The sequence below is a fragment of the Anguilla anguilla genome, chromosome 6, assembly GCF_013347855.1.
Source record: "Anguilla anguilla isolate fAngAng1 chromosome 6, fAngAng1.pri, whole genome shotgun sequence".
Classification (NCBI taxonomy): Eukaryota; Metazoa; Chordata; class Actinopteri; order Anguilliformes; family Anguillidae; genus Anguilla; species Anguilla anguilla.
The window spans coordinates 11397484-11424113 of record NC_049206.1 but is presented as its reverse complement, the minus strand read 5'-3'; the positions used below and the strand labels follow the sequence as shown (position 1 = coordinate 11424113).

At 43.7% G+C, this 26630-nt stretch overlaps 1 protein-coding gene across 2 annotated transcripts in view; it reads right to left on the bottom strand.

Annotated features, from left to right (window-relative positions):
• The window catches only part of LOC118229786 (transforming growth factor beta receptor type 3-like), a 70824-nt gene that overhangs the window by 23598 nt on the left and 20596 nt on the right, over positions 1–26630 (bottom strand). For both annotated transcript variants that reach the window (XM_035422135.1, XM_035422134.1), the window contains exons 3-4: positions 20555–20742; positions 4795–4932 (exon numbers count right to left, since the gene is read on the bottom strand). In XM_035422135.1, the coding sequence (XP_035278026.1) occupies positions 4795–4932; positions 20555–20742 (326 nt within the window). The remainder of the gene's footprint in view (positions 1–4794; positions 4933–20554; positions 20743–26630) is intronic.

Below are 26630 nucleotides of genomic sequence, written 5' to 3'. Positions count from 1 at the left end.
AAACTGAAAATCACCAGGAAACCAGGGCTGGCAGGCCTGTTCTCAGACAAACTTTCCTCAGGAAAAAGCCTTTTGATGTGGGAGCTACAGAACAGTATTTGGCTGTAACCAACCCCTGGTGAGGTGTTAATGACTACAAGCTGAATAAGTGTCCATTAAAAATGCTGTTCTATAATCACCAGTCCACCTGTCTTTCCCTCTGTCTCCACGTCTTTCTCCTTTTCTACAACAAAACTGAGTCAAACATACGGGAGAAGCCAGGTGTGAGCATCTGCAAACTTGAATCGCATTTTAAGATGTCCCATAACATTACAGTTACGAGTTACGTTACTAAAATCTTGCTAGAATGTTTTCTGCATTCCCAGGTTGTTAAACTCTGAAAGAAACGGGCCTCCGCTTTAAAATTCAGCACACAGGGTGCCAGCCCAGTCTCCGCCTTTTTCCCATAATGCAGAGGGGCCAACGGGCAGGTCAGGTGAGGCCGGCGGGGAGCTGAAAATGGAACAGGGGTCCTTTCTAACGTGCGCTCGGGCTCGGCTGTGGCATGCTAATGAGTCCTCCCAGCGGAGCAAACCTGACGCGCGTTGTTCCTCGCAGAGGGTCAGCTCCCCAGCTCCAGTTACCCCTCGGCTAAGCCACAGCGCCCAGATCAAACGTGCCAAGGGCCAATCGGGTCGCATTGAGCCGGCCCGGATACGTCAATCAAAAAAAAAACAGCCCGTCCCTGCGTGCCATTGTCCGTTTACGGCACCATGGATGACACAGGGTACAACTGTCCATGCTACGCGATCACTATGCTAACTCAGGGCAGTCGCTGACGTAGTATTGCGCCATACTGTATCCATGCTAAGGGTGCGCGGGACGTCCTCTGCGAGTTTGGCTGCTATCGGGGGCCTGCAGTGAGCCATTAGCCTGTCCCCAAGGAGAGTCCTGGCTCTGCCTCTAACATTTGGGAAACGTCTACCAGAGTGAACGACCCATCCAAATGCATGGCCAACAGCATTAATCATACTGCATTGGGTCTACGTGTCAGCTTTTGTTATGAATGTTGTAAAAAAAAAAAAAAAATGTTATTTTTTTTACGTGGCAAAGCAACAGTTTTTTTTTTTTTTTTGCTAATGAGTTAGGGTCAAATGACCCTGTGAACTTAAGCGTGTTAGCTTAAACTGAATGAAACAACAAAATTGGAATTGGAATTTTTATGGGACATGATTAATTAAAATGCAGAATGAGAAAGCTTATTTCAGCACGTTTTTGTGTATATGTGTGCGTGCGTGTATGTGTGTGTGCATGTCTGCATGCGTGCATGTGCGTGTGTGCGTGCGTGCATGTGCGCGTGTGTGTGTGCGCGTGTGTAACTTCTTTATGACTTAATCCAGATCATTATCATTAGTCAGAACTCAAGAACCTTGAACCTTGGGGCTATTGAATGGTGCTTCATGAAGCCAAAATGAATGGAGCCATCATGTGCCATCAATGACTCATTGATTTGATTTAGAAAGAGAGAGAGAGAAAGAGAGGGGAAGGAAGGGGGGTAAGAAGAGAGAGGGGTGGCAGGGAGGGTGATAGAGAGGGGGACAGAGAGAGAGACTGCAGAGGAATAGTTGGTTGGCATGTTGCTTTGTTTTTAACACTCAAAGCACATTCAGTTCCAATACTATTCTGGTATTGTGTTGCACAGTTATTGAATTCACTACATTTCAATTAAGCACCACTAAAATTTAAATTACCAACTACAGATTGAGAAGCAGACACAGCAAGGTGATTATGGAACACAGCTGTAACAATTTTACACCGAGCTCACCACCCCATAAAGAGTTTAGCTGCCGTCAGCCAGCTGTTGTTTTTTACCTGAGCCTGCATGCCTTTCACATTATCTCTGCGCTCACTGCTCTCTGCTGGCAAATCTGCCCACACACTGAAGCAAGCGCCCAGACACACGGGTCTGCAGACCCTGCTGAAAACTCCAGCTCAAACCAGCTGGGATTCTATGCTGGTTTAAGTTGGTCTCTAGCTGAACAAAGCTATAGTTAAAGTAAGCTAGCGTTCAAGCTGGTGGACTAGCTGACTTTCAGCAGGGAGAGAGAGAGATCTACAGAGGAAATCTCACACACTGAAGCAAGCGCCCAAGGATTTGCCTCTACAGAGAGAGAGAGACAGAGAGAGAGAGAGAGAGAGAGAGACAGAGAGAGAGAGAGAGAGAAAGAGAGCACTGTGTCATCTCAGACTCTCTCCTTTCATTCAGCCTACAGCGGCGTTAGATATGTTCTAACCCGGCAAGTGTGTTACATCTGTGCTAGCATCTGTGTACTCCGAGCCTTTAGGCTGTGTTAGGTGAGTGCCAATCTCTTGGCTGTTTAACATGCATTTCAAGCCTTTGGCTGTGTTAATGCATGTATCAGCCATTTGGCAGTTTAATAATATATCAAGCCTTTGGCTGTGTTATGTGTGTGTGTGTGTGTGTGTGTGTGTGTGTGCATATGCCTGTGTGTGTGTGTATGTGTGTGCCTCTTGTGTGTGCCTGTGTGTGTGTGTGTGCATATGCCTGTGTGTGTGTATGTGTGTGCCTCTTGTGTGTGCATGTGTGTGTGCCTCTGTGTGAGTGTGTGTGTGTGTATGTGTGAGTGTGCATGGTAGCCTTGTGACCTTTCATGACCAGTTTTCCAGTACTACAGCTATGTTGCATGTGTTATGACCCTTCAGCTAGCTGTTTCACATTTAAGCAGTAATGTGCACATGTTCATTCTGAAACTATGATACAATTTCACCAGCCCTTCGGCTGTGCGTTGTGCCTTTGTATATGACTTTGTTACCCATACACACTGCAGGAAACCCGCAACTGGCAGTGGAAACTAATGAACCACACAAGACACCCCCAATAAAAAAAAAATGCATTTTCACTACTACTTTTTCCACTCATAGTATGTTCATTTGTTTCCTTGAAGACTAAAATATGCATCAGGTGCTGCGGTCTGAATCTTACGCAAAAAATATAGATAGCAGAGATATGGTATGTGCACATAATAATGTTCTTATGTGGCATTATATGGTATGTTAATAATAAGACATAAAACTTCATAGGAATGTGCTTTGAGGGCAGTTTTAACAATACATTTGGAAATGATTATCACGTAGAACCACAAACTACATGAAAGTATTTGAAGTGTATATACTACAGTCTATAAGTATTATAGTTAAGGGATTGCTTAAAGGGGCCTGAAGTTCAGATGAGGTGGCCTCTTGCTCTTTCTTCACAATGATTTTCTCATGTGATAGGGTGTCTTAAGCCAAGAGAACTAGGCCAATCCATTTTCTTTTTCTCCCTAGGTTTAAGAGTTGGGCCCCCTGAATTCCAACTAAATATATCCAGGGAGTTTTCATAGCGGGCGGGGGGGGGGGGGGAGAGGGGGGGAGAGGGGGTATGTACCCTTCCTCCAAGAATACCCTATTCCCAACGCGCACCACGCAAGCTTTGCGTCACCACAGAGCCTGGGATCGTCCTAGATAATCTCAACTGATTTTCTTTGTACAAACGCTGCTGACCCATGTGAAAATAACTGAGAAACATTTCTGAAGAACTGTCTGGAGGACAGCAATGCTGTTAAGGGGTGTGGCACCAAAAACCCTAATCTCGCTGCTCCGCCGTTATCATCTGTATGAATATGTTTTTTCCTAAACGGATTCAAACTGGAAACCGCAAGCCTGTTCCTATGACAACAGCAGGGGCTGTTTTTGGTATACACCTTGGAGTGGCCTCTGAGAATGAAAAGCGAGCAAACGAGAGCCTCCTTTTCCAACGTTTGAGCACACAGGAGGGTCGGGCGTGACCGCTAGGCCTTCCTGTCAGTGCAGAGGCTGGTACAGTGCGAGAGCGTGGGTTTACAGTGAAAATATGTGGAAATGGCTTTAAGCAGAGATATACATACTCACACTAACAAACCACAGAAGCCCCTTGTCTCGCCCCCAGCCTCACTTTTCCCAGATGCAGATTAAGACCTCTTACAATAAGACTAATTAAAGCCAATAATTTAGTCAGTGTCACTTACAGAGGGTAGCTTCAAAAAATGGAAAATCATAAAAGAGCTTCCTTTCAAGTAGAACTGCTACAGCTATCTTCTGATCAGGTCTTTTTATGCATGTCAGTTTGAGCAGAAGAAGGAAAGATTTTTCACAGGAAGGAAGTCTGATGTAAGTCACTAACATCAATGTCACCTAGCACTGTGCCACAGCTTCATTAATTGGGTCATGGAATTAGTGAGAAGAAATGTGTCAGTAAAAACCGAGGCTTCCTATTGCGGGTGTACAATGAGACGGCTTTCAAAATGTGGCACTTTTGATACTGAAAATACAGTTTCCATAGTGAAAATACACAAAACTGAAAATACATACAACTTAGTACATAATAATAATAATAAGAAGAATAATAATAATAATAATAATAATAATAATAGTTGTTATTATTACTATCAGAGGCATTAATATGTGTGTGCAACATAATTTAATTTTAAATCCCTCTCTCCTGTAGAGGGCATGAATTTGAAAGTCTACCATTCGCCTGAGTTTAAAATCAGCCTCACTACCTGCATTCTGAGTAATAACAGAACACGCTTTCCATTTCTAAAGAGGTCTATGAAAGGCCTCAAAGAAAGAGAAAGACTTCAAAGGTCATCAGTGGGCCGACGTGACATTTAGACGACACTGCGATGCGAGAGAGATGAGAGGGCAGGAAGTGGTAGTGAAAGTTACAGAAGGTTGGCAGGGAAGACCGTTGGCAGAGAAGACCGAGCGACTCACGTGGAAGACGCGCCTGACGTTGGGAGCGAGGTTCTCAGTTCTGATTCGCCATAGCAGACGCTGGGGTGAGTTCAGCACGAAGACCAGGGGCTTACGGTGGACCTGGAGGGACTGGATGGGCTTCAGATGAAGAACCACCTTCATTGAGGGGGAAAGAGTACAACCGTAAGTTCAGAGAGCACTTATATACACTTAATACATTCCCAGCATGCCTTGAGGCCACTATCACACTCCATACAACTATGTCACAGTCCGGTCAGAGAAAAAACTTGGCCTGCATGTCCTCTGAAATTTGTGCTTGCAGCCAAAACACAAAAAGCAGAATGGGTAATTACTATGTACCTTATTTACATAAGAGTATGCATTTTTAGGTCATAATCAGTGTGTTGTTTTGAGTGTTAGCAGTTATGAAAATCGCTTTCACACACTTAGCTCCACAGTTAAAGCAAGTCAAGGCAAGAGGAAGTCTGCAACTTTGTGCACTCTGAGGCATGCACGCTGGCCTTAAAATTGATTTCTGCCTTATGTGAGTGACAGCAAGAACCGCTCCCACACGTTGTTCTAAGCTGCCCCGCACCGCTGGCCCACACCAGGGCCGACAGACCAAATTTAGCGGGGTGATTTAAGGCCTTCATGTGCAGCGAAAGCAAACCCCTTTAGGGCCACGTTTTAATTTGGCCCCATCAACAGGCTGACAAGGATGTACAATTAATCACAATTAATCATAATCTGCGTGCGGTGAACGAAGTCCTTTTTTTTTTGGGTGGGGGTTGGGGGAGGCGCTATCTTGCCTGAGTGAAAACAGTCTCTCTGGAACGGACAGACCTGACTGAAGTGCCACGAGTTTTAATAAGAGTCAGGAACAAGACAAACAGTTCTAATAATGTGTTGCTGTTACAGCCCCCCACCCCCACCCCACACACACTTTAATTCCCAGGCTGGTCCTATTAGGGACTTCCTGTATGCGTGAGCCCCGTGCCCTTCCCTTATCCAGGCCGGCCAGGATTCCAGTCAAAGTAATATGGTCCACTCTTACTCTCTGAAACTCAATCAGCTCTGCTTGTTTGGACAGCCTCACTGAAGAGAAGGAAAACAAGGGGTTTTCTCGGCGGTAATCGTTTCATAATATTTTGATTTTCGTTCGCGGACGCAAGTCCCTGTCAGAAACGCAGTGACGAGCGTAAGAGGAAGAAATCCTTCCCTATTGCGCTCGGGAGTTCAAAGTGCTTTTCTGATCCCCTTGTGATACCAGTGTTATGCACAAGCGTCTTAGGGGAGAGGTCCTAGAACAAGTCCCGTCATGTGACCGACGCCCCTCAGTCTTAGAACACTTAAGCCATTCACGGCTCTGCCCGCGGTCAAGGTCTGAGCACAGAGAAGACGAAGATCCTTATCCGCCGGCAGGACGACCTCTTTTTTTTTGTAGTCTAACCGTAAATCGACCGCAACCGGCATGGACTTGTCATAACAACGCGAATGAGATTAAACTGTATAAACAAGGGCGCAGGCAGAACAAGAGACAGAAGGCTGCCAAACTCTGAAGACCCTGGAACCTCTGCGTTAATGAACGAGACACGCAATGTTCAGCCTGCACACAGGGACCGTGAACAGTAACACACTTTCTGCCAGGACGATACACATACACAAAACAATGAATGACCAGCAGCTGGTGTGTGTGTGTGTGTGTGTGTGTGTAAACAACAGAATTTAGCAAGGCGGCCCATAAAAGCAAAGCAATAACGGCGATATAAAAGAACTTTAAGAGAGAACCGTGGCAGATAGGGCCTTTGGCAGCCTAACCGCAAACACAGGCGTGTGAGCGGGAGGGACAGGGCCCCGTGCTGCAATTTTTACGTTTCCACTTACACACGGATACGGCGACTTTTAATTCAAATTCTAAATCAAGTCAACTGTTTACGTTACGGCTGACGTTTTGGGAAAAGAGACGTATCCCAGTTTTGAAAGTAAAAGCAATCACTGTGGAATAGTACCTGCAAATTTTGGCTCCACATCACGTTCTGTGAGGAGTTCCAGAAAAAACAGTAATAAAGAGTCAGTGAAGGGGAACCAGGGGGCAAAGTGAGCTTGCTATAGTTGCGGAGTTTTACAATCAGATGCCAAATTATTCAAGAATAAATGACTTCAAATTACGTAAGCAACCAGTTGCACAGAGAGAGAAAGGCAGAGACAACGAAGCCATCGGTCAAAATAAGGGTGTATCCATGCTACCAGTGTCTGTGGGCCACTGGAAGAGGATCTTGGCCTAGAAAGCTATAAGCCAGCATCCAGCCCTCTTTTCTGCTTTGATCTGTCAATATATGTACAGACAGAAAAATGAAATTTCATCTCCCAAGTCGCAAATACGCACAGAGGTACAGAAATTGCCACGGCAACCAGAATACAAAAATAATCTGCAGGGCCTGGTAAACAGTTTAGACTCCTGTGTTGTTAGGAGGCCAGGGTGAGAGAGAAGAAGAGGAAAAACAGAAGGATCAAAGCCTGCAAATAGAAGCCATTAGCCCTTTGTCAATGCCCTGAAAAAAATGCAGATGAAACAAGAGAAAAATGCAGTGAGAAGACAAGAGCTGATTAATGAGTCTTGTACAGAGAGAGCAGCATTGGTTGGATTCGGCAGCCACATTACACCGGGTATCGCAAGTGCCTGCGGTGGGGAGCAGACACTTGCAGGGTGGGTGTCTCCTTCCCGTAAATTTGAAACCGCAAATGGAGACAGCAGCTGCCATTCCGGCAAGGCGACCACTCATGGCGCGTTCCTCTGATGACCCTCACCTGTGAGGGGGCGAAGGCGTGGATGATCCTTTTCCACAGAAAACCACAGATTTGGCCCTTGGGAAAGGTCCAGGGCCAGCGCGAGGGATGACTAATCGTCCCCTTGCACTTTTCTAACTAACGATGGTCGGCCTCTCCGGATGTTGTCAAAGCAGCCAGCAATCCAATGACGGGATGCATCTTTTCAACTGCTGAGTCATTGTGGACTGAAACAGGATGCTGTCAGTTTAGACTGAGAACACGTTCACTACTGCAATGCACTTACATAACGGCATTTAACATCACTACCAAAACGTTCTCCTCCACTATCCAAGTTGACAGCATGGTTTTCATCAGCACCATTAGCAGGAAGTGGCTGCTTCCTCTATTGACTACGGATCTACGAGACACCTCCCTTCAGTCAGTGACTCACCACTAAACTTGACACAGGCCTCTGAAATCCATTTTCTCCAAAAAGCAATAATGTAGAACAGTTGTTAAAAAGAAATATGACTTGTATTTTAGTCACTACTCCATAGTGTGAAACAGGGAACACAAAGCCATTTTTTTTAAACTAGAAGCCATAAGGGATAGGGTATGTATGTATGTATGTATGTGCATGAGGAAACCATAGAATTCCTCGACCTTGTCTGGTGGCTTGTTCATTGCTTCTGAGGAAAACATGTCACTTAAATACTCCGGGTGCATGTATGTATGTATGCAACATGCTCCCCTACACCACCCAAAGTATACCTATGGCCAGGAAACTAGAAATACCGCCTTGCGGTTGTATGCCTCAGCAAACCAGTAGCCAGTGCTCTGTTTTTCGCGGTGATGTGCTGGGGTGGTGGTATCAAGGCTTGGAGGTCAGCAGCCTCAACAAGCTGTTAAGGAAGGCCAGCTAGGTGATCAGGTTGGAACTGGACAGTGTGAAGGCAGTGGCGGAGAGGAGGACGAGTGTGTATATACGTATTAATTATTAAATTATAGATAAAATGAACAGAACGGAAGCATTTTTTGGGGGTTTCAGAATGGTTTTACACACAAGAAATGCAATGGAAGTTGAAACTGAATTTCTTGAGTCCAAGTGGACGTTTATGCCAATTTTAAAGAAATTCCCTCAAAGCGTTCCTGAGATATCACGTTCACAGGAGAATGGGACGGACGTGAGGTCACAGTGACCTTGACCTTTGACCACCAAAATCTAATCAGTTCATCCTTGAGTCCAAGTGGACGTTTGTGCCAAATTTGAAGAAATTCCCTCAAGGCAAAAACATGTTTTGTGAGGTCACAGTGACCTTGACCTTTGTCCTTTGACCACCAAAATCTAATCAGTTCATCAGTTCATCCTTGAGCCAAATTTGAAGAAATTCCCTCAAGGCGTTCCTGAGATATCGCGTTCACGAGAATGGGACGGACGGACGGACGGACGGACGGACGAACAACCCGAAAACATAATGCCTCCGGCCACGGCTGTGCCGTCTCAGAGGCATAACAAAACTGCAAATAGTCTCCTTTGAGTGCATCAGAGTATGTGCAATGTGTTTGTAACCATGTGCAGCCTGCATTACTCTGTACTCTCACAGATGCGAAACTGCTTCATCCTGCAAGCAAGCACTTTTCTGCATGACACAAAGTGAAACTGTGGTGCCCTTGTTCATCTCTGAAGTTTTTACCATTTGTTTGCCTGTGCACGTGTGTACAAACGCAAGTGTGTGCGTGTGTTTGTGTGTGTCTACGTGTAGGCGCCTGTGTGTGTGTGTGTTTGCACCTGAATGTGTGACAAAGAGACGCAAGATATCTAGATAGCTTATATATCATTTGCATGGGACTAGGAACTAGAGGGTTCGTGTAAGACAAAAACACCAGAGGAAGGAATTCAGCCATAAAAGCAGAATAAAACCTGTTGACTGCTGTTCTCATCAGAGGCTTCTGATCCGTGCCGATGCTGCATCAGTACCTGGAGCCTCTCCGCTGCACTCTGATGGCAATCGGTCTGTCTCTGCTCGGTGGCAGAACATAAAAGAGCAGCCCGATAAGGCTCCGAGACAGATAAGCAGGCCCGGCGGACCGCGAAAGTATGTGCGCCCAGCGTCGGTTTGCTCGAGCCTGAGAGAATACGCTTTGACTTCCGGGCCGCGCCGGTCCCGTGCATTACCACTTCCTGCTCGCCTGCGGCATTCACACTCCCCTGACAGAACGCACCAGCATCACACCTGCTCAATAAGCATTTTGAGAAAACAACAGAGACAATACAATGCAAGAGATAAACCAGGAAATATTCTGCGGAAGTTCATCGAGCCTTGTGAAACAGTAAAGCAACTGCATTGACTTTGCACAGAACGCAATGCGCAGCATCATACTATTGTGGAAACTGGTTACTGTGGAGATACATTTACAAATGCTGACAGAATCATAAAAATGGAGCTGGAGTAGAGTAATGTTTCACGAGCAGCAGTCCAGGGTCAATGAAAATTAAAGTCCCTTTGATTGTGTGACATATATTTCAGCTGGGGATTAAAGCATCTTCAATCATTGCCTTCGGATACAAGCTCTGCCAGGAACATTACTCTGGCTATACAGCAATAAATTCTCTTCCTACTTTCATTACTAAAAAAACTTTACTATTTTTCCCAAGGACCATAGTCCTACAGGAAAAATTTAAGTTCAGTAACAACACAAAACTGCATTACAGCAAGACTGAGTTATCTGTTTTTATTCCACAGTAAGTTTACTCTGCACTAGGGGTGGAGGGGGGTTGCCAGTGTTTATCTGCCTTCTTGCTTTTGATTCCCATGCTGAACTGGCTTCCTTGCTGCCTGCTTTATGAATGGCAGATGTTGTGGAGCACTAGGCCAGAGTGAACACAATGTCCAGTCACCAGCGAGTAACGGCTCCACTGTAAATGCGAGCACTTGTGGTGAACCAGATTTGATGAGGAACAGCTAAAACGTAAGTTGTAGTGCAGAGAATACAATCCTCACATAGTATCTCTTCTCTGGTCCCACTCCTTCACAGGAGCAAGTCAAAGTCGAGCCTCTTGACAGCACTGAGGCACGATCTCCAAGCAGTGGGAGAGACCTGCTGTATAATCCCCTGTTTGTGCGTCGAGAGCTGGACAGTCTCTCCAGAGGGGCTATCCAAGTAAACCCACCTGATAAAACATTTGCCCACCATTACTCACTTTGATTCTCAGCCAAGCGAGTTGGTTGGACGCTTCAGTTTACTACGGTGATTAGAGGAAGGCTGCCTGTAGGCGAGATTAAACAGTCAGTTCTGCCCGGTCTGGCTTTCTTGTTTGTTCTTCGCATATCAGCTAATCGTCTTCAGAAGTGTAGATAATCAGTCCTGCCCTGCAGTGTCTGTCTCCGTAGTTACAAGTTAGAAAAAACACATTGTTTTGTATCAGAACTATGTTCCTTTACGCCATCCTTTATACACACAGGGTAAATCTGAATGCCTAGCAAGAAAAATTGGTAAATCTTCCTTTTATAGTCACCTAAATACAAGGTAATTACCAGGAAATACATGGTAAAATATTATTATTATTATTATTATTATTATTATTATGATTGGGTAGTTATCACTGGTTAAAAATAGGTAAATACTAGGAAACTAAAACCGAAATGCTTAGAAACAGTTCCTCTATTACCTATTCATTCAAATTAAGAAAGGTTTAGGCTGGTTATAGCCTGAGCATAAATGTGTACTTCGTACGATCTCCCAGTTTGATAAACCTCATTCTTGATTTCTAGGCTGCAGTCTGAGTACAGCGACAGCTGAAAGGGTACGGCAAACCATGAGGCTATCATGCTAACGGTAATCCTGCAGTTAACCTGTAGTGTGACACACAGCAGAAAAACACTGAAGGGGGGGGGGGGGAAATCATCATTCTCTAGCATTAATCAGCTCATAAAACTGACAGCTACTGCCTGGCCTCAACCTTCCAATTCACTGCATGACACTCTACAATAAGGTCAAAGCTGAAATACGAGACACAAGCCCTGATTGTTATTATGGACCCTTTTTTCACCAGCTGGGAGACCTATTAACATTTTAGACCGAGCGTCTAATCTTGTGTAAATGTGCCACAAAATAATTCAGCGACTTATCTGAAAACAGTATTAACCTCTGTCTCACTTCACTGTCTGCCGCCTAATGTTTTTATCAGATATTTCAGAGGGTGCAGAATGGCGGCTTTGTTGCTTTTTGTTTTGCTGGTTTGTAAGGAGGTTAGGAATGCATTCAGGCACACGTGAAGGCAGCGGGTTCTGGAACTCCCATTAGAGTCTGTTTCGGCAGCGGCTGAGGTCACTGTTTTTGTCATCGTTTCTAGTCCGCCCCGTTCCAGACACTAACACACCGAGACCAAAACACTACCGTCCGATGATGCTATGGGTCAAAACACATTCCTGGCAGGATCTGAAAATGGATTACGGTAATATTTTGTAGTCTGTGTATTACTGGAGAAAATAACAGAAAATTTAAGAATGGCATGCTTGTCGTGTCAGCAGAGACCTGGAAATAAAGATGCAGCATGCAACAAAACTTATTATTCAAACTTAACCGAATAATCTGTAAGACGAACTAGCCTGCATTTTGAACAGTAAACTACTCAGTCTTTTAAATGTTCATGGCAGTAAGTTGCAAAGTTTTTGTGTAACTTTCACAGCTCATACAACTAATAAACACTACAAGATTACTTTCCTTTTAAGGAGAACAGAAGTGTTTACCACTGAAGGATGTTAAAGTACACAGACTTATTCTGTGAAATATAGAACTCCAAATGTCTGTAAGCGTAAGAATGTGTTTTTCATCATAGCTTAAATGTTGTTTCTCTTACCAAATTTAGTCAGAGAAATCTAATCAAGGAAAAAAGTCTGAATTTCAAAGGGAGCACAGCTGTGTATTTCCTTGTTATTAATGAAACATTACAGTCCAGGTTCTCTAGGTTATTCCCATAAAATATGAATTCATCTAAAGCATGCAGGAAGCATTTCATTTGTTCCACTCTTTTTATGAAATTCTAGGAATCACAAACATTTTCCAAAGGTTTCACACCAGAATGCTAATTTGAATTTGATGCTTAACAGCTGGTGTGTGTGTGTGGGTGTGTGTGTGTGTATGTTCTGCCTTCAAATGTGTAATAGTCTAGTGTGTTACCACTCAAGGCCCATTAGTCACTGACGCTGACCAAGGGTGATTCAATATATGAAGTGCATGGATAAATTCCCATATTTTAAAAATATGGATAAATCATAATTTGACAAACTGGACTTTAAATAAAAACAAAAGTTTATTGAATTAAAATAAACAGCTAGCAAACTCCTCTGTTTTTCCTTTTAGGTTGCTTTCAAAAAGTTTAATAACCGTGGAGGCACCCTTGAAACTAGCTTTCAATGTCAGCTACAGAAAAATCCAGATAATTCGTGCATCAAAAGAAATCTTTTCAGAAATCAACAACAGAAACTTCCTGTTCGTAAATATATTTAAAAATGATCAAATGAAAATGATCAATGTAAAAAAAATAATAATTCAGCCAACCGTGACACTTACAGTAATGCCATCAATTTCTGTTTCCATTTCCGCTAAACCGCTTGAATCGTTTGAATAAACACATACTGTGTAACACTGATCTTTTACACATGATATTGGAAGATTCGTATTCATTGGAATACTGTTGACATTTTTCCCCACCTCCAGATAAGTGCTACTTGGCAAGGACTTGGGAAAATACAAAAGGGGAGTGGTTCAGAACATTCCAGCCAGATCAATTATTATTGCATGCAGGGCAAGATATACTACACAAGTTAGGGCCATGGTTAGGGCCATTGCACATTTTGTATGTCGCTTTGGATAAAAGCATCTGCCAAATAAATGTAATGTAATGTAATGTAATGCACATGAGTTTCATACAGAATCAACTGTGTAGAGAAAGTAAAATAGCTAAAATGGAGTTAAAACTCAGGTGAGACAGGCACAACATGCTAGGAATTCCCTTACTAGGAATTAATATGTCCTTTAACAAAAATGGTGGCTCCAGCTGTTTTCAGTCAAACTGAAAAGTAGTCATGCTGAACTTCTAAACTTTTAAAATCGGCAACTGATGTAAAATCCATGATCCTGCTTTAATTGAACTTGCCCTCATACAGCAGACTACATGTAGGATGGAAAATGTCAGTAAAAAATGTGCTGTTTAGATGGACTGAAGAGGCTCTCTCCAGCACATCCCGTTTGTCATGTAGCCCATAGTTCAGGGCAGTGGGAGTGGGACTCAGTTGAATTAAAATTATGGAGATGACCAAGCTAAACACCCCGTTCCACTCCAGTTATACTTCCTATACCGTTGCGTAGCAGCATGGGGAACAGACCAAAATGGGGCATGAATCACCGCCTGGCTGGAACGTTCTTTGTGCCTTCAGCACCGTGCCCAATGGCAAGTGGCAGGTGTGGACAACAGAGTCTGGCCACACAGAGCGGGAGGACCCTGGCCAACCAGAATGGGATTCTCTCATAGCCTATTATCAACCTGACCACTGTGCGCACTCTGTAACATCAAAGGAGCTACCCTTTGAGCAACAGAGAAGACGTGGCCCTCTCCACATAGATCTAGCCATCCAACCTGATGCATTTCCAAAGGCCCCGAAAACAGTGAGAGTCATCACAATCATGATAACCTCCGAAAGTTACTAAGGAGATATAGGTGAAAAAATACTGCAATGTACAGACATTAGAGATTTTATATTATCTTTTTTCTTCTTCTTTCCAAACAACTGCATTTAAAATCAGGCACACTTGTGCAGACAGGCTTGCATATATCCAACTGTGGAAACTGTCTACGCTGCCTTGTGTATTATTGTACTACGTAAAAGTAACATTTTGAATTTTTGGATATCATTCATCTTACCACCACTAATATTAATCAAATTGTAATCCATTCAAACACATCTCCTTAATCTACTGTAGCAGGAAGAAAAAAAGTTATCCTGTCCCTTTTTAGACATTATATAAATAAAGCTAATCAAGGGTCATAGCAGTATAGCTAATCGGGGGTCTACTTAACTTTGTTCTATGGGCTTAAACATATGTTTATGATCTAAACTTCATGACATAAAGAGTTATCAGTGATGTAATATGCAAGATTGATGCCTTCGGTGCAGAAACCTGGCAGTCGGTGACATATTTTCCAGGATGCGGAGAAGGACACAGAATTGCAGGCTCTAGGCAAAGCTCTCCCCAAAACAGAGAGCTTGTGAGCATGTGTGTCACTGACCACAGACCCCTGGCTGTGCTGTAGACCACTCTCTAAACACAGAAAAAAAACCAGAGAATAGTCTGGCCGACACACTCTTTCCGTCAACGTCCTGCTGGATGCCGTTTGAATGGGGAGAAATAATTATTGCCTGAGCCATATACTGCCTCTACAGCCACTTCTTCGCTGACTTGGAAAATAAGCTGCCTAATATCCCCCTCCAACACAAATAGAGGAAAAAAAACCACATAAAGCACAGCCAAGCCCATCCAAAGATTTTTGAGCAACTTCTTTAAAGGGGCGGCTAGTTTCTGAAGCTCCAGGGGTCTGTACTTATACACGTGAACAAGGCTTTTGTTTCCGTTTGTTCTCTTTCACACAACATGGAATCCACAACATTTTTGGGAACAACAGCTTTCCTGTTCCTTTCAGTGTCGGAGGAAGCTGTCTTTACCACAGCCAACAAGCCCAAGGACGCTAAGGACTCGGTGCAAGTGCAATAATTCATAGCACTTTAAAAAAAATGAAATCAAGATACATGATACCTGGAATTTTGCATGGAAAACTGGCAAAAATACTTGAGCGGTTGGTTTAAAACTGTCAAGCCTTCATCCCAAAAACACTGAATAAATCAAAATGACTTGCTCAACAATTTCCCCTCAGGAAAAATATGATAGGCCATGAAGTCATAGGTAAACTACAAGCACTAAATAAAGCTTGGCTTGATCGCTTGATGTACCCTGAGGTATTAAGATACTGGTTGATTCAGAAGATGACAAGCGGAACTATATAAACCCTCTCAGCTTTCAGTGTTGGAATACTGTAAACAGCAGAGAGACAGTAAATCACACATCCAGTGAATTGTTTACGTCTTTGAAAATCCCTGATTTGACACTTGGGGTCACCTTCACGAGACCTGACCCTGGGTTCTGAGGGGTAGCTGACAGAGATAAAAAAACAGCCTAGGGTAGGTTGGGTGGAGGGGTACATTTATGTGACAATGTCTTACGTATGAGCCTGTAGCTGTCTAGGAAGTCCTTCACCAAGCACCCAGCTGTCATAGCTCATCCGCTAATATGCCAGCAGCCTTAACAAAGGCTTTTAACCTCTGCCCAGGCTGGGGCAGTCCTTCGGTGCGGCTACCGTCCTGCCAGGCCCTGACCTCCCGCCCACGTAGTGAGGACCACACAGAGAGAGGGAGCCTGCCCATTGGCCGAGACAGACAGAGCGTGAAAGCAGGGTTGGTTTCACTAGCCAAATGCAGAAATGCACCACGCGGAGAGAGAGGCGGCCTATCCCTTCTCCCAGGGCAGAACCTCACCTCATCTCATTAGCAGTAATCCAGGCAAGTCATCAATCTACTGAGCCCGGGCTTTAGGGACCCGAGGGAGCAAAGATCTCTGGGACAGGGACCAAAGCAAAGAAGCAAAGCCGCCACAATCCTGATGGCCTGAGAGATATTAAGACCATTGGACACCGGATGCCCAAACAAACAAGGGCTTCTCAGCTCTGAGGGTTAAAGGGGCTTCACTGCCACAAACTGCAGTTTCATTTATTATCCTTTCTAGTTTTTCCAATGTGGATAGAGGTGCAAAAGTTGTCAATTACTGTGCTTTTTACTATGAACTAAGAAAACCAGAATATGGCTGTGATTGTGCCAGGGAAGGCTCCTCTGTCCTCTAGGATGTATAGGTTGTTCCATTAATTGTTTACAAGAAGTCCATCCGTCCATTATCTATACCCGCTTATTCCTGATCAGGGTCACGGGAGGAGCTGGAGCTTATCCCAGCATTCATTGGGATACATCCTGGGCAGTTCTCCAGTCCATCGCAGGGCACATACACCATTCACTTACCAACAAGTCAGGACCAGAAAAAGACTTCAGATTAGCTAGTGTTCCAGGAACAAATCAATCACCAACCAATAATTCTTGCTAAAACCTGCAAGACTACTGAGCAAACACAAGTTTTTCACTTCAGGGACAGTGACTGAAACGCTAAAGTAGATTTTAGTGATTTTAGCTTGTGTCATTTGGGCTAGATATAGTACTACCAAATAGAGGTTTTTCCACATACAATATATTCTCTTGTCACAGAGCACTAAGTCTGACAGAAGGGGTCACTTGTGACTTGTGAGTTCTGGCTCCCAGATAAGATCTCAGCTGAGGAATGCACATATATCAAGCTACTATTAGCTTTGTGTCCTGTCCCCTATAGTCTGCATTTACAACTGTGCAAAAACTGCCCTTAAGATAGCGAAGTCTAATAAATACCTGGAGCATTTAACACTGTGAGCGGAACGATCTTATCAGTCAGTCACTGTAGATAAAGCTCATCCGGCCATTGCAAGACACCATATCCCCGAGTCATATTTGCTTAGTGACAGGCGAATAACCTTTCTGAAACAGTCAGACGACTTATAAACAAAACCAAAGTAATTCCTGCCAATTCTGTGAGGTTAGAATATGGGTTTTGATCCTCAACTGTCTGGTCACCATACAGTATATGCTTGATTGAATTCGATGTGCATATGAACTGCAAGAATGATAATTACAACAAGAAAGCAATGCAAAGTAACTGCTTGAAAGAGCCAAAAGACCCCCAATAACACACTTATTTTAAGTGGAAAATACAGCACATTTTGAATATTTCTAATTATGTTCAGATTTCAACGAAGACAATCAATCCAGGTTGGAACCGATTAACAAAACAGAAACTTACTTTCTGAGCCATGATAAATAAGACACATGTTGTAACACAACATAAAAATATGATGCGACACCTGTGGAATTCTCTTCTGGTCAAAATGCCAGCACGCACCATGAACAGGAAGACAAATAAAACCTCAGCAATGTGTCAGCAATACTCAATGGTTGTACCGGCTTTCTTTCCAGCAAATCTTGCAAAGTGTTTGCAAAGTGGAGCAACTCATCACTTATTACGCTCATCTGAAGTGATCCTGTAATATCATGCCTCATGACTCTCCTTTGTTTCTTAATGGATAGGCATATAGATAGAAACTGGCATACCATTTCATATGCATACGATCTGTGACAATAGCTCAGGAGAAACAGATATGAAAAAGAGTTTTGCTCTGTCCTTATTTAAAAAACAATGCAATGCATTTAAGACTGAATAGACACAATCAGTCTTATATATGGTTCTTTAGTAGATTAATGCTCAGATCTTCATCTGGTTCAAGCCTTCATAGACCTGGGATGCTAAAATATTAAAGCACACCGAGAGACAAGAGAGGCAGCCAATGCTCTATGAGTCATGGGGGGACTTTTATAAGCAGTCTAGCCATTCGAGAGTCCAAAAGTGAGGCCCTCCCAGAGTCTGCCGTCTTTTGCAAGAACCCCCACTCCTAGCTGTAGCCAGTGGGAGGAGTAACAGAGAGCAAAAACTGGATAAAAAAAAACTCAAGCCAACAATAAGAACCCAACTGATTTAGACTGTTTTCCTAAGTCTATGGTAGACCATGGATTGTTTCACCGTCACATTTATTGAAAGGGAAACGTTTTCTTTTATTTGCCCAGCTTTTATTTGCATTTTCAAGGCGGGGCATCATACCGATCTCTTTCAACTTGTGTATTTAAAAACGCATCTGTTCATCTTTGTGTGCAGATGTCTGCAATATGTTTACTCAATGGCACACTGCTGATATAGATGAGATCATGATTAAGTCCTCTCCTTTTGTCTTTTGCGGGGACAAAAGAGCACTGGAGATTTTCTGCCATGAGATGGAGGCGATAACATTTTCTCCGCTTTTGTTTTTTTTTACGTCACAAGGTTTCCAGCGACAATCTGATCTTCGGCGGATGTTTACAATCTTCTGCTCCCTTGGTTTTGGCCACGCGAGCCTTTCTTCAGCTTCCTGCTCACAACAGGGGAAGGAACAGCCACTGTTTGCAGGACTCTTAATTACAATGGAAGGACTCAACAGGCAGACAATAGACGCCACGGCAGCAGTATCTGAGAATGTGGGCAGGATAAAGACTGCTGTACAGACCCCAGACCCCCTCTGACTTCTTCAGAGCATGTCTCTATAAATCATTAGTTATGTGCTCTGTAGATGAATCCCAGGTAATTTACATGGCTTTATTGGTTATACACAAGTCTGCTTATCCACCCAAAGCAAGTCAGACTGCGGTTCTGTATCAGCCAGGATTCACAGCTTCAAACTTGTGGATCCAGAGCTGAGTCCAGGGCTCTAACCTCTACCCCACAGTGTTGGCATCAGTATGTGTGGCTGCTATAAGCCTGTCAGCACTGTACTGGTCACCCAACACCATCTTACTGCATTCTGTTCACTGGCAAAGAGACTGGCCTGCAATCATAAAGCATGGATACACTGAAAAAAATCTGCTTTTTGTCTTCAACAGCGAGGCAAACATTAATATTAGCTTGAAAACCATCTAAGCTGCGTGCACATTGCACTCTGGCAAAGACGCAGTCTCAGATCTGCGTGGCTGATCAGGCCTAACTATCTCTGCGGCTCTCACGAAACGGGGCTGAAACCCCAAATCCACCCGGCCCCACTGAGAAGAGCCTGGGGGTTCTAATTCCTTTGAAACTAAAGGTTGCACGGCTGCTCTAGTAAACTCCAGATAAGCATTCGATTAGCATCATCAAACCTTATTAATCGAGTTAAGCTGAAACACAACAGCACACATGTTGAGAGTTGAGGGAGGAGGAGGAGGCAAGCTGAACCAGATTCATATTTCAGGTTCGGACCAAGGCAAAGCACGCTAGCGTGGTTTCCGGGCTCTCTGAGTGCATGCTGCTCAAGCAGCAAAAGTAAATTCTTGCGTTTCCAGAAGTGCCATCTGGCCATAACTGTACTCAGTCATTTGGGATGGTCAACACAGGAAGTGAGCATATCTTCTCTGTCTGCAGTGTAATACCGTGCAGGACCAATCGGCAGACGAGCTGAGACACACAAGCCCATTTCTGTAGTGAAACATCACACTCGACTTGTGCCGCTCCATCCCATGTGATCCGGCTCTGGCCAGTGTAAATATTAAAAAAGATTTTATGGACGATTGACTCTTTTAAAGGCAAGATAATTTATCACATCCAGCTGTCAGAAAACCCCCAAGAAAAGCTGGACAGAGAAATCACATTATTTGCCTCCACATCTGTACCATCCAGGCAAAAAATAGAAAACATCTGGGCTGGTTAACATGAAAAGATTTCAAGGATAATTATAACATTTGTTTTTTTACTGCTAGAAAGTACTATGAATTTTGGCATCCAAAGTAAGCAACATCTGAATTTGACTGAGTGAAAAGCAGCCTAAATTACCCATAGCTATGTACAGTACAACTAAATTAGTGTAGGAGAAATACAGTTGAAAGTTTCACAATCAAATGACTTGTTTATTATAACATTCTATGGATTCTATGTGATTTCTCTTCGGTGAAGGTTTTAGGCTGCATGGCTGTGAAGGCCTGAGTGTTGAAGGTTCTCTTTGTGCCGCAGATTTGCATGCTGCAGGTTTACTTGCATGCATGAGCTGTGTAATGCAGGGATAAGCTGTGTGGTGCAGGAGTGGGCTGTGTGGCGCAGGTATGGGCTGTGTGGTGCAGGAGTGGGCTGTGTGGTGCAGGTATGGGCTGTGTGGCGCAGGTATGGGCTGTGTGGCGCAGGTATGGGCTGTGTGGTGCAGGAGTGGGCTGTACAATGCAGGAATGGGCCGCATGGCACAGGAATGGGCTGTGTGGTGCAGGTGATTTACCTCAGCCTGCCCCTCTTCAGTCCTCTCAGGACTGTTGCTTTTCAGGTTGATGACATGCACTTCCTGGGGGAGGCCTGTGGTCCCTCTGCTGGCACAGCCTGACAACGCAGTGAAGCTCTTCTGCAGTGCCTGCACAGGGTGACCCTCCCCAAGAGGCAGCAGCTCACATGGGCTACGGGACAGCGGACCTGTGTGCAAACACAGGGAACAGATTCAGCACAGAGCATTCTTCAACAATAACAGCAGAGGTTCAGCACAAAGCAGCTTGTGTCTACTCACAGGTATATGTGCCAGGTCTTGCTTAAGTTAATACTTTATCTTTGGGAAATTTATTACAGCCTCAACTAAGGTATCTCAAGTTATATCACAGAAACAAGGACTCACTGTATAAATATACCAAAAACACATTCAGCGAAGTTGTTTAATAAGACCCAAGTTCTCCTACCAAAAGGGGGGATGAGGTCATTACCAAGGTCTCAGGATAGCCCAGGAAATGAAGCCCAGGAAAAAGACCTGGCTCAGTGCTCCACAGCTCCACAGTCTTTTTCACAGGCTTTTCACCACTAAAGACAATAAAATGAGCCTTTCGTTTTACTCCAAATTAAGCCCTGCTCTTCCATGGGCTGGCTTATGTCACATAATTACGGTAAGCCGGGTTTATATAGAAATATGTCAGTGGATTCTGACCTTGGAAGCCTGGGCTAACTTATCCTTTGCTTTCTTTTTTTTTAATTTCTTGATTCTTAAAGGAGAACATTGGGCCTCTTTACATCTCTAGCAAGGTGGAAGTCAGCAGAGCTGGCTCTGGAATTCCCTCGATTTGCAGCCAGCTAAGGTCATCTGAGCCAGACAGAGGAGCAGTGGCTTGGCCAGCATCTAGGTCTTTTGCAAGAATCTGTCGCCACTTTTCGTTTCTGACTTCCAAATGGCAAAGAATGGGTACACGCTAGACTTCCATTGACCTTGGGAAAAATACGAGAGCTTTTAAAATAATGATGGTTCAGAAATACAAAAACATTGGCCCAGGGCCCCCCCAGGTAATTACCACAAATTCTTGCTTTCTAGAACAGTTTTCAATCAGGTCCTGTTGATTAAAAACCTAAAAGGGGCTTCTTCCATATTTCCTGTTATTCAACTGTTTTTATAGATGTGATATGCACAATTTGTCAAATAAGTGCTTTTATTTTGTAAGAGCGATTACCTTTCAAGTACAAACACATTATATAATTGTATAATTTATTTTTGTTTCAAACCGCAGCACTGGTTCCTACATAAAACCTAAATAGCAGGTGACTCAACAGCAGATTTTGAGACTGAGCAATGTCAATATATGCTCTTAAAGTAGGATTTTCCTGGTAAGAGCAGCAGGGCACCAGTCCAAAAAGAGTCTCTCACCAGGGAAGATGTCTTGCTTCAGCCATATGATAAATATAGACAATGTTTTCCTAAGGAACCGCAATAGGACTTATTTGGGGAGACAACACAGACTGTGTTGCCTTTTACAATAGCAGTCGGATCACTTCTAAGACAGGGTCAAGGATGAAACAGGGCCATGGAGGTAGCTAATAAATGACACCCGGGAATGTTTTAGGAAAGGAAAGTGAAACGTTGTGCGAACGTTACACGTCAACAAGGTTCTGCTCCTCAGCCAACGGCGAGACCCAAACCAGGAGGGTGCCTTGTGTGTTATGTCTGTGGCGTTAAAGAAGCAAACCGGGGCTTTTCTCTGCTACTTGTGCTGCTGGGAGTCAGGGAGATAGACGAGATGTGGAGGGCGGGTCAGATTAGGGAGAGGAGCATGTGAAGACACAGGCTCCCCTGGAACAGGTGTCTGGCAACCCCAGGCCTCCATCACTGAGGCCCTTCCACATCCCCCACAGACCCCTAGAATAGACCACTTCAGCCAAAACACATAGAGAAACATCACAGAACTTAAAGTGTACTGTCTTTAACAAAACAAGACCAGGTTAAAACCTAGCATACGGCTGGACCTAACACGTGTAACTTCATCACTCAGTCAGTCACTCACAGACATTTGCGTTTGCAGGTCTGGCCCCGCTGTTGCGGTCCAGCCAAAAACATGGGGAGGGATACCAAAACACCACATTCCTTTAACACAGGATTTGTAGCACTATTCACTATATTTAAATATACAAAATTTGCCAGTTTTGCATATGTATGACATGTATTCACATACATCTGAATTATATATGATAATATACAATACGTCACACTATATTACTTTTCTGCATGGGATATCTAGAACTGGTTATCAAGTTGAGACGCTGATTTGCGTACTCCCGGACAATCACTTCTCAAGACGTTCCACATCACTCGAGAAGAAGCCGTGATGACAGAGCTTAGTGTTTTAATTCCCTTCGTGAGTAACCAGCAACGGCTAGCTCAGTTTAAGCTTGCTCTGTCAGCCACTCGTAGGCTTTGAATGTGTTCACCAGAACACGGAAGCGCTGCCTTGATCCATAACGGGGGCAGCTGTTCAGACGTGCTACGAAAGCCATGACATACGAAAATGCAACGAGGGGGCAGGCCTGACTGTAAAAAGCGTGTATCAGATGCTTTCCCAAGGGCACGACTTCCCATCATGCCTTGCTCCCTGACCCGAAACCAAAGGCCCACCAACTCATACTTTCCTCACAGAAGGAACTGTGGAACAACAACTATTGGCCAGACTCAAAAAAAGAGGCCCCGTAGTCTCCCCACACACACACACACACACACAAAAAAAAGCTTTTGGAAGATGGCCAAGAGATTACGGTACTTACTCTGCAGCGATGCCGTTTCTTTATTTAACTGTTGAGAAAGTATATTGTAAAAAGAATACACAAGATCTGCACAAGAATGGTAGGAAGCCCCCATTTGTTTTATAGTCCCAAACAGAAGTGGTATCAGAGCTGGAAGCAGCATACGGGAGAGTGTTCCCATGCTGCCAAGAATAGACGTTTGACCATCCAAATGCCCATCCACTGTGCCTGGTCCACACTGTCTGAACTAAATAGACAGGGAAATGGTCCGATTGTGGAATTCGCATTTTCGCAACTGAAATAGATTTTTTTCTGAATGGATCTAAGAAAAAAAAAAGGACTGACTTGAAGCAGCGTAATATATGCCAACAATTTAACATGTTGTGATTTTTTTTGCATCAGAATTTTTTCTATTCCTTGCATTTAAATTTGAAATATAATCAATGATATTGAATAGTTTATATGGGTCGAATGAATACAAGTGAAACAATACCAAAATTTCTGAGAAATGAAATAAATCTTTGTACCAACCGTTTAATTATACAGCTATGGGAAATACTGTGAACTGATTATTTCTTTCATAGCCTGCTTAAATGGGACCTCTCCATAGACGTTAATGAAATTTATTGAGGGGACAGGGGAAAAGAACATGCAATAAAACTGGGTTTTAAAAACATTTTTATGATTATTTTCTGTCAACTGCATTAACCCAGAGAAAAGACTCCTGCAAAAATTATTAGTATTTATGCTATCATTATACTATTTAATGTTCTTTAATACAACGTATTCTTAAGCGTATCATTGCATAAACAGGTAGCCTAACAGTCTTGGACCCTTGAGCTCAAACAGCTGTGATATACAGGCCTTTAAATACGTTTACATTGTAGGCACACATTATATAATATTCTATTATTATTATTCGTTTTCTGGAGTAGCCTAAAAAATCGAGTGCGAATGAGGGGCCACATCTGGAATCTTCATCAGAGTCTCCGCAGCACGGATGAAAGGGGAGCTGTTATTGGCCTGCTGGCCTCGCCATGGCCTCCCACCCCCCACCCCCCACCCCCCCCTCATCTTTATGACCGCGCTCGTCTGGGCCCGAGCACAGATACCCACTGTCTGGCGGGGGCAGCGGCTACACACCGGCCCGGCAGGACACCCGCCGGAGAGGAATGAGGAAAGATGCCGTTCACCGGGCCGGAACACTGCCGCTTGGCTCCTCCCACCGGACGGACCGCTCACGCAGCTGCCGACGGACTGCGGTACGACGTCTCAGATACACTGATCCCTTTGATGCTCAACGACCGATCCTCATGTGCACGTATTTCCCCACCGGCCGACAGTGAAGCAAGACCTCCATATCTGGTTTTTGTTATTTCAGATATTACTCCTTTATGTATACTTAATAAAAAAGGCCTTATATTATTTTAAGCTATTCGCTCCTTTCTTTAATAAATTCTAAACTCTCATGCAAGAACTGGTCGGTAGCACTGATTTTGTGGATTATTAACATGGCTGACGGTCATATCCCTGTAAGCTGATATCCTCCTAAGACCCAGAAACTCATTTTTGTCCCCTGTAGGAGACACGAGTCTCGGTTGTTAATATGAAGAACCATATATTCTACCATGCTGAAACCTACACAACAATACAAATAAAATAATTTTTTTTTTTTTTTTGAAAATACTAGCACTGCAACATATTTTTGTCATCCAGGACACTTGTATTATGTCAAAAAAAATTAAATACTTAAAACTTTATTTTCGGCTGGGTCTCACGGAAAGTGGCTATTCATCTCTCTCAAGAATAGCTTGTTTAAATATGACCGCTGGAGCAGGAGGCAGATGACATTGAGCGCATGAAAATGAGAGAACTTGGAAAATGCTAACCAATCAAAGCAAAAGGTGCAAGGCTCAAGGACAGCTAAAACCCATCAAGAGACACACACCCCAGACTCCGGTAGGGAGCAATCCTTCCTGCCCCTACGCTGGACCCTGTCTGGGTCAGGTCGGTACCAGACAGGAGAAACGAAGGATTCAGCACCAACATTCCAAACCGCACGGCTCATAAACAAACGAGTCGATACCACGAGGCGATATGAAAAAACGAAAACATTTATGAACCCAAAGGGGACATTCGCCTTGGCCCTGCAGGTGGTGGAAAGCTCTCCGATGGGTTGTAAAAAGAGCAGCAGGCTCGGGTTCGGTCACGTTATTTTGACAGAAAGACGCGTAGCTGGCGTTACTGCGAGACAGGAGGGAACTGAGGTAGCAGCACTGAGCCACAGACAGCACAAACAGAGCTGCGTACTGCCTGTTATTTTACACCATTTAACAGGGAAGAAACATTGTCTCTTATGGAAGGAAAAAAGCTTTCACTAGGTATGAATTTCCATTTGTTTGCATTGCATTGATAGAATTTAGCCTTTGATCTCATGATTTCAGTAATGACGACAACCACAGAAAGTGTTTCTGACATTTGGATTAGCTTTACATAAATGTATCACAGTGTTGGTTTGGACACTAAGGTCTGTCTTTTCGTGAGGATTCAGGGCAAGTGTATTTATGCAGCAAGGAATAACAGCTGGATCATAACAGCTGAAACCTAAGCCCTAAGAGTTCCAAAACATCTGAATTTAGAAAGGCAAAATAAAATAAAAAGTAAATTTACAACCAAAGATCGGGCAACTACAATAACAACTATACTAAACCTTTTTCCTGTCAACTGCATCTGTTTCCACTGAACACCTCAAAGTTGCAGGATTTGCTGCCCAGTACTGCACTAAAAATATGTGATAATGTTCCAGCAGCTTTAAATAGACTATTTTACTACATTTCTTTTGCTATTTTCTACCACCCATTCTGGTCTTGAGACTCTTTAAATGGCATATTTTCCAGCTGAACAGAATAAAAATGTGAGGAGGACCATAACACATCCCAGCATGCATTTCAATCCATACAGGAAGCTCCTAGCTTCTTGCTCTGGTGTCTACAGAAAATGGAGAGGGATCCATAAAGAAAATGAATAAAGAAAGCAATGTACAGCTATTTACTTCCAGTAGGCAGGACATGAGGTGGAAGAAGCAGACTAATTTGTGGCTTTGGTACATTTTCATAATAGTACCGCAAACACAGTTAATCTGCAAATAAAATACTCAGCAGAAGCCCAGGACCAGGTTTAGTACACAGGCATGTAAATGGGAGGTGAGCAACATTTTGTCTCCACTGTTCAGTGCCCAGGATTTTTCAGTAACCCAATAACAGCCACTGTGCCAAAAAAGGCTGCTATGCTGGTTTGGCTGCACAGTCAAGAAG